Genomic DNA, 9,068 nt, shown 5'->3' with positions numbered 1-9,068 from the left:
CCAGGAAACACCTGAGCACCAAGAGTACACCCAGGAAACACCTGAGCACCAAGAGCTCCACCAGGAAACACCTGAGCACCAAGTGCCAAGCAAGTGGCCTGAGACATGCTGCAAACCAGGGGAGGACTCTGCAGTGTGTGCATCAACTGCTGATAGAGGAGAGACAACACTGTTGGGTTTAGCTGGTCCCACGGTAAAAGAGAAGGCTCCTCAGCAAATTGAAGTATTGCTGAAAGAATCTCAGAGGACAATAGAAGGTGTCTCAGAAAGATCCCAGGAAAATAAAGTCTTGGATGAAGGTGAGTCTCTCCCCACCCCTGTGTACTGCATTTCCAAAATGCTGATCATTCGGGCCTTGGCTTAGAGGAGGGAGAGCAGGAGAAAGAGTTGTTGGTTCTTGAGCTAAAAAGACTAAGATTGGTCTGTGAATTTTATTCCCACAGCTGGGCTGGGCCATGATAATGTGGACAGCAAAGGAGACARCCCTGTCCACCAGGAAACACGGGAGCACCAGCAGACAATGGGGCAGCGTGAGAGCCCCCAGAGAGCAGAGGAAGATGCTTTGTCAAGAAGCAAGGCACAGAGCTCTGGCAGTGAAATGACACACTGGGATGTGACTGCTGTGCAAGATGTCCCCAGAGTCCCCTCGGCACAGAAGAGCACCAGTGCCGCTCTCCTCAACTGGGAACCAGAGGTGCCCAGAGAGCAAGAAACACAGGAGAGCAGATCCCAAGGCATGTTAAGGAAAAGACCAAAAGGTGAGCTGGTGGCTGCACATTGCTGCTCTTGCTCTGTGCCCTTCCCTTGGGTGTTAGAGCACTGGTTGCGTGAGATCTCTGGTAGCCGTTGGCACTTTCCTGGAGTCAATTTGGGCAGAAGGTATAAGGAATTTAAGTGGCTTCTGTCTTTCTCTCTTCTTTGGTTCCTGTCCTGCTTTGAAAGGCACGAAGCCCCACTGCACTCTGCATTGTCTTTCTCCTTGTCCACCTTATAAAGCCAAGACTCAGAACAGTATGAACTCAAAGAAATATTCACTCCTAACTCTTCCTGCAGCTGGGAGCTCCTGCTTTTCTTACTACAGCTCCATTTACCTGTTCCCTCAGAAGTGAGCAGCACATTTCTTTCTCTTACTGCAGGGGACACAGCCCCAAACCCAGAGACTCAGTCCTGCCTGCAGAACATCACCACCCAAAACCCAGAGCAGGAGAAGGCCAAAGGGTCCCTCATGTGGAAAGGTGAGGAAAAGAAGCTTCCCTTGCATGCTACTCAWCGACCAGAAGGCACTGATCCTCCAGGAACAAGTAATAAAGCACATTTAATTGCTCTTCTCTCTCGGGACCTCTCACATCCTTTTCTGAGGGTTTGAGTGAAAAACATCCCCTTAAATACAGGCTTGGTTTGAGCCTAAAGTAGCAGCTTTCCCTCCAGCTCTTCAGAAGCTGGCTTCTTGTGTTTAGAGTGCTGAGAGTGCCCTGGGGTGTCCTGGGAGGTATGGGGGGCTCCTATGCTGAGGGTCCCCATGCCCAGCCCTGCTCTGTGTCCTGGGCTCTAAGCAGGAGCCGTGATCCTGATCTACATCACACATTTTTCGTGTTAAAAAGAGCCTCTGCTTTGCCATGGAGAGGGACATGAGCCATTGTGTCCAAACCTCACTGTCCTCTCTTCAGTGTAGAAGCTGAGTGGCCTTTGTCCATACACAGCTTGGAGGAGGGCAGTGAACACAGCACCTTACCTGGCTCACACACCTCCATATGTGGTGCTCTAAATGGCCCCAAACCTTGAAGAAAACAGAGAAGGGAGAAAGAGAAAAAAACCCTATGGGCAGCAGCAATTTCTTCAGGCCGTTTTTCACAAAGCTATAGCCTTGTCCTCATCCTTGGGGCTGCCTGGTGTGTAGGAGCGTGGGTCTCACAGTGCAGAGCCCCTTCACCTTTCCTGACCACCCTGCTCCACTTTCCTGATGTGGGGGGGAAGGTCTGAGATGGGAAAATGCTGCTTTTCCAGCATGTCCCTGTAGCTCCCTTGGGACTGACCCCGTTCCCATCTCGTGTCTCTCCCGTGTTGAGCAGGGCTCGTCATCGTGGGCCTCGTTGTGCTCGGCTTCTGCATTTTCTGCTTCGGCAGCCCGACCTCCAGCTCGCAGCAGCCGCGCAAGAACCCCACGGTGGAGGCCTTCCTGTCGCAGTTTGACCAGCTGCAGCTCCGCTTCCCGGGCCAGAGCCCCCACCTGTGGCTCCGCGGCCGCAAGTTCCTGCAGAAGCACCTGAACACATCCCAGCACACGCAGCCGGCCATCATCATCCTCACGGCCGCCCGCGGCGCCGAGTGGACCCTGCGCTGCCTCAGCGCCCGCCTGGCCGACTCCTACTCGGCCGCCCTGCACGGCAGCACGGTGCAGATCGACGGGCGCGGCAAAGCCGGGCTCCAGAGCGACCGCGCCAAGCTGGAGGTGGACTCGGAGCTGAGCTCGGCYTTCCAGGCCGGGGGCCGCGCCGCCGTCGTTCACCGCTTCGAGCTGCTGCCGGCCGGGGCCACCCTCATCTTCTACAAGTACTGCGACCACGAGAGCGCCGCCTTCAAGGACGTGGCGCTGCTGCTGACGGTGCTGCTGGAGGAGGACGTGCTGGACAGCCAGATCAGCCTGCGCCAGGTGGAGGAGAGGGTCCRTGACTTCCTCTGGGCCAAGTTCACCAGCACCAGGACCCCCAGCTCCTACGACCACATGGACTCGGACAAGCTGAGCGGGCTGTGGAGCCGCATCTCCCACCTGGTCTTGCCCATCCACCCGGTGCAGACCATCGAGGAGGGCGGCTGCTATRCCAAACCCTAGGGACAAAGGTGGCCAGAGCCCTGAGGAGGGTTAGAAAGATGKTCCTGGCTGGCTCTGGTGCAGGCAGAGGCACAAGTGGTGTTACTTCTCTTCAGTTTGTTTCTTGTAGATTCCTGGGAAGAGTTTGGCAGGKGCGAGTTGATCCCGGCCATTTGGGYRGCTGAGTCCTGGAGGTGATACCCACACTTCCTTCTGGCAGATGGTTTTAGACTGGCAGATCCTTTTAGACTGCTGGTTGCACAGGGGAACATGAACATGAACACGTATAGGAGGCAGGAGGGAGAAYAGGACCTTGCAGGTAGTGTTTCTATCAAGAAACAGACAAATAATGTACACAACTAGTGGGAAGAAAGGCTGTTTGATACAGCAGCTCTTTCATCTCTCCCTGTCCCTCAGCTTGATGAAGTGGTGTGCATCAGTCTCACGATATACTTTATGCAGAGAGCTGATAGAACACGGGAAGGTCAAATTCCTCAAAGCCCAGCRTTTTGAAGGCATGCCTTAAAAAGAAAAGCAATTTGCCAGTCAAGGGTTTGACCCAGTCAGCCCGTATGGAGTCCCACTTGCACAGCCTGCTTGACACCAGGCAAAGCCCAGATCCTCAAATGARCCTACAATTGAGAGATCCCCCAAACAGCAATTACAAGACATTTTCAGGCTGTCAGCACTTGAACACTACACTAATGGCTGGGATCCTAYTAAGGGAACAAGCTCCAAAACCAGAGAGCAATGAAACAGTCGTTGTCTCCCTGAAAGAGAGGAGCCTTAAGGGATTGCACAGGTGAAAAGATGAATAATACAGTGAAACTTAATGCTACCTCTTTGTAAAAAAAGTCCACTCGATCCCTTTGCCACACAAAGGCTATGACTCTCTCCTTGGGCTGATGCTTTGGTCATGACAGTTTGTTCTTCACCTGGATCTCTGATCAGTGTGCAGGGCTGGAAGGCGTCTGCCAGCCTCTCCCCAGGTGACTTTTATTGATGAATGGGGATGTTAACACTGATATTTCAAACAATGTAGGGTAACACCCCAGGTCCTTCCCCTCCAAGGGTACCTTTGCTTCCCTGCCAGGTAGATGGAGCTCTGGCATCTGCCAAAGCAAGTAGGAGCAGAGCTGGATTAGCTCATTAAGACAAAATCTCTGCCATTAACACTAAAAATCCTTGACAAAGCAGGTTAGCTCCTTACCATGCCTCTTTTTCTGCTTCCTAAAAAAAAAAATCCGAGTCCTGGAAACACTGTGGTGGCCCTGCCCCCGTTTCTGCAGGTGCTGTGGGGCAGAGCAGCCAACTCAGGGAACACCTGGAGGGCAGGTTGAGATCACAGTGTTAATTAAACCCACCAGGCAGCCCCAGGTGCCAGCCCCGTGTGCCTATGCAGAATCGTGGCTCCTTCCCACAGACAGAGCCTTGCAGAGCCAGGCTTTGTATCCACACAGGAACAAATCCACACTGCCATGGTGTTTTTAGGAGCTGGACATCTGGGTGTTTCTGACAGCAACAGGACCCTGGTGTTGGGTGGGTCTCCTGCCAACAGTGCCTTGCTGATCTGCCCCACCAATGGCTTGGAAAGGCACAGCCCTGCACTCTAAAATCACAACCTRTCTCTGTTTTCCCATGTGCCTTGACCTGTCTCAGGAGATAAGTGGCCATTAATGTGGAGGAGGAGACAAAGCTAAGGAAGAGGGAGGGTTGTTTGTTCCTGTTCTGGCCAAAGAGCAGACTTTTTGGTTGGTTGGAAATATGAAGACGAGACCACAGGGGTTTTAACCATGGCAAACTCTGGGCTGAATGTGAGAACTCCCTGCTGGGGCCCAGGGCATGGTTTGGTACAAGATGCAGTTTGCTCCCTCCCCTCTTTTCTACTGCTGTACACTACTTTGGTGAGAGAAAACACTGTCCTGCTCTGCACGTTCAGTAGGGGTGTTGATGCAGGAACAGCGGAGCATTAATCACACTATGCCAATATTCTGTATTTTAATGTTCTCTCTCTCAGTTTTACCCGCTGTGTTTGCAAAGGCAATTCCCCATTGCTGAAAGCATTGCCTACCTGAGCTCTTCCAATACAGAGATAYTTTCATGGCCTTATAAAGTGTCTGATTGCTTCTGAAACAGGACTTCTATTTAAAAATAAATGATGAGATTGTGAAAGAAGCCAGCAAAGTGAGACTGGAGTCTTACTGTTTCCCGATCTTTTTTTCCTAGCTATTTTTATTAAGCAAAAGAGATAATCATTTTGGACAAGGTTTCATTTAGGTCAGGGCTATAGTTGTGCAAACAAAGTGAGTATTTGCTTTTCCTGGAAAAACTCTAAACAATGTTTTTTTCCCAATTGTTTGGGACAAATATTTGCAGCTTTTTCAGCTGAAGCAAAATTGAAAACCAACCCCCAAAGAGCTGCTGGATYCAACCCAGGCTGGAATACACTGGAGTTTGCATAATACTTAATGRTAATAAATGAAACTGAAATCCACTGTCAACTGAAATGTTTTAGAAATACAAAAACCAAATATTTCTCATTTCAACAGACTGGTTCCACTTGATATTCCACCACCTCAGCACACAAAAAGTTTTACTTTTGTGAWGAATTATTTTGCCCAGCTGTAGCCTAAACAGAGAGAGGGCTGGAAAAAAAGAAAGAGGATTTGCCTCATTACTTTGGATTTTCTTCAGTCCCTGACAACCTAATACTCACATAGATGTTCATGTGATTGGTTGCCAGAAATAATCATCCCTCATCTCCTGTTGGCTGATGCCAGAGGACAAGATTTGGTCCCACCCCAAAGATTCCCATGAAAATCCAGTGTCACCAGGTGCAGCAGAGCTGAATGCAAAAAACAGGCTGCTTTTTTTAAGTCTTGTATGTGAATCCAAAAATGAGTGAACAAACTCAGAGGCAGAAAGGCACTGGTGGTTTCCCCTGGATAACATGCTCACCATCATCTCTGTAGGTGAGCACCAYCATCCTTGTACCTGCTCCAAAACCTGGTGCTGAGGAGAAGCAGGACCCCCAGCAAGGTTTCTCCCAGACAGGGATTCCAGTTCCCTTCTTCCCAGACTGGGTTGGTTTGGAAGCTCCTGTTTTCCTGCGTGTGTTTCCCTGGGCACAGGCACAGCAGCTGCAGAGCCCTGGCTGGGGAGGCCACTGAGTGACACTGGAACTCTGCACCCCATTCCCAACTCTCCTTCTTTTGTTAAGTCCCAATCTGTGCAGCAGCAGTTCTGCAGGGAAGGATGTGATGCCATAAAGTGCTCAACAATCCTAAAAATCACCTTGGAAATTACACAACACACGTGGTTCTGGGTGGCCAGCCCGGACTGCTCCACCACTAAATTAGTGCTGATTATCCACGTGAATGTGCCGCTGTCCTGCAAGCTGATGGAACTTTGTCATCCCCAGCATTTAAAGTGGCCCAGCCGGTGCTGCCCAGGTGTGGCACATCGCTCTGCAGCGTCCCTGTGCCCGGGACAGGCACTTTGTGTCACATCTCACCCCCTTGCACCAGCACGGGGTGCAGCTGGAAGAGGGCAAGACACAGAGAGGAGTGAACCCAGCTCAGCCACATTTCCCCYGAGATGAGCTTTAACCTCTGAGCTCATCTGCAGCTTCACCCCAGGCTCTGCTGCCACAGGGCTGCTCCCTCGGGGGCCACTTTTCAGCCYACAAAACCTCCATTGTAATTGAGATTTGCAGATATTGGGAGCTTGGATCTGTTTTTATTTCCCACCTTCAGCTCTGCAGGGRAAGCAGCTGTACAATGAACCACACAAAGGAGCTTGGCCTCAGCCTGTGGGATCCCAGAGCCTGCCATGAAAAGGCTCAAAGAATGCAGCTTAAAAGTGTGTTCCCCACATGGGGAGGGGGATAAGGCATGGCAGCTCAAAAGTGTGTTCCCCACTGGCCTCTCCCTGCTGGAGTGGACTTTGCAGTTGTGCTGAGGCTGAGGAGAGGCTCTGCAGGTCCCTCGTGAGGGCACTCAAGAGCTGAGGATCCTCCAGGAGCCAGAGTAGAGCACAAGGGATGGAAACAGCCTCCCCAGAGYGCACTTCATTCGAGCTCTGCTCCATCCTCTGCCCCACTCTGACATCTCCAGAAGGAGCACACACAGAGAAAGAAACTGGTGTCTGAAAGCTCTACACACCACGCCAGCCTCACATGTGTTTTTCTAAACTCTCAACCTCTGTAATCACATTCCCAAGACTTTCCCCATGAGAAGGCAGCTGCCACCTTTGACAGGTGAACTGTGAGCAGAATAAATCCTTTCAGGTCATGGTTCAGGATGGTCTGCTCCAACCCTGCAAGATCTGGTGCAACAGCAGCCACAAAAGCTGTTCCTCCTTTCCAGAGGCAACACATTTGGATTCCCTTCCTGACTCTGTTTGGAAGATTTTTGGAGAAACTGTTGGCTGTTGAGACCAAATTCAATGAAACGGGAGGTTGAAATAATCCCAGGTGACTTCCAGAGGGCAGGGGATAAGTGTGGATCAATCCCTTGTGTCCAAACAGGACTGGCATCCTCCAATGAAAAACGCTGGCTGTGGAGAGACTGTTGGTGGCACCGAAACTGCAGGAAAAACAAAAACTCTCCAACAACATTTTTAATGTTAGAGAGTCAAGGCATTCCTTTATTTTCTAGCCAGGAYATGCTACAAAAATCATTTCATCCACACATAGCCCAGGTGTGTGGAGAAAATCATTCCGTGGCACATGGATTTTACAAGATTTCCCCCAAATTTTATACAGTCAAAACCCACAGAACTTCACTGGTTTAATGTTCACTGGTCCAACGTTGTGTAGTTCTTAGTATTTTTTTTTCCTATTGGATCCAGATTTCTTCACCTCCAATGCTAATTAGGTTCTCTTATCTCTTTTTTTTTTTCCCAGACCAGGTGTCTCTGGCCATGCCAGGGGGAGGTTTGGAGCTGATATTCCATYGATGGTCCTTTTGTTSTTTTCCCGGTCTGTTGAGCTGTGAAGCTCCTCAAGCCTCACCTGGTGGAACAATGCCCTGCAAAGAAACTTCAGTGCCCTTCCCCCGGSGCGAAGGTGAACAAAATCTCTGACTAAAGTTACATCAGCACTTTTAAACTGGTGTATTTTCCAACATTGGGATGAAACCATGTGTGCAAGGGAGATCCCAAACCCAGTGAATYCTTTAAACATTGCCTGGTGGCAGCACAGACCTGCTTTCTGTTAACAGGATGCATGAAACTGGGAAGCAGCTGGGAAAAAGCCCTAGTTGTGATGGTAGGGGCTGAATGGAAACCACAAAGGGCTGCTGCACATGCCAGGCTCGGTCTGATCACACACAGAATGCATCCCACAGCAGAACAARCTGGTCCAGCTAGAAAGTGGCTGCTTTACTTTACGGTCTGAGTAAAGACAGTAGGAGAAAAAAATTGGAAATTATTAAGAGTCTGGGAGTAAGATGCGGTGGCTTTGTTCAGAAGATTTAAAATGTATTAACCAGTTAAGTAACACTATCAAGCCTTCCTAATCACTGGTGACTGTGGAGAGCGTCCCAGGACTATAAGGGAACCTTTATCTCCCATGTCCTTGTTCCCACATTGGCTGCGAGTATTCAAAACCTCCCCTGCACCTCGGGAAGACAACCACGCAGCCTAAACTCAGGATGTGAAATGTCAAGCGGCATTTTAAACGCTGCCTTTGTGCCTTCCACGCTGCACTTGTATCGCCCTGTGAGCGCAGGAGGCTCAAGAGTGATGAAAGGGGATGAAAGCAGAAGGGTCAGGAGAGAGGGGCACAGAGGGGCCCTGGAGGGGAGAGCATCGGAGGCCACCTGGATTTTCCCCGTCATGCTCCCGCAGATCCCCCTCTCCAAATCGTCTGCGCTGCGCAGTCTGCGTCTGCCTGCCAGGGCTCCTGGTTTTCAGAGGGGCTGGAGAAGATCAGACACACTGCAACTCGCCCCGCTGGAGCCAGCCAGACAGCCCTTTTCTTCTTAGGCACAGCCTCCGCGCCTCTCCACAGCTTCGCTTATCTGCGGAGCAGGAGCTGGCTCCGGAGGAACATTACACGGGGCTGCAGCAGGGCAGGACAGCCAGGGGCTGACTGAAGCTCTTGTCGCCTCCCTGCCTTTGTAGGCACAACCGCGTTCTTTGTCAGCGCTTCTCAYCCTCATTTTCTCCGGCTGGGTCATGAGCCGATCGCCCCCTCCTCCCCCTGCCAGCAAACAGCTTTGATCAGAGTCCCCGGCCGTCCCCCTGCTGACATCCC

At 51.0% G+C, this 9,068-nt stretch overlaps 1 protein-coding gene across 1 annotated transcript in view; it reads left to right on the top strand.

Moving 5' to 3' along the window:
- TOR1AIP2 (torsin 1A interacting protein 2) overlaps positions 1-5,311 on the top strand; it is a 9,041-nt gene extending 3,730 nt beyond the window's left edge. Inside the window, exons 4-7 of the mRNA XM_057374959.1 lie at positions 24-299; positions 444-758; positions 1,137-1,301; positions 2,070-5,311. Of these exons, the coding sequence (XP_057230942.1) occupies positions 24-299; positions 444-758; positions 1,137-1,301; positions 2,070-2,830 (1,517 nt within the window). The 3' untranslated portion in view covers positions 2,831-5,311. The remainder of the gene's footprint in view (positions 1-23; positions 300-443; positions 759-1,136; positions 1,302-2,069) is intronic.
- The last annotated feature ends 3,757 nt before the right edge of the window (positions 5,312-9,068 follow it).

Source organism: Malurus melanocephalus, unplaced genomic scaffold, assembly GCF_030028575.1.
Source record: "Malurus melanocephalus ecotype Western Australia unplaced genomic scaffold, MMel_1.1 scaffold_236, whole genome shotgun sequence".
NCBI lineage: Eukaryota > Metazoa > Chordata > Aves > Passeriformes > Maluridae > Malurus > Malurus melanocephalus.
The sequence above is the reverse complement of the archived record's forward strand: the minus strand, read 5'-3'. Positions and strand labels throughout refer to the sequence as shown.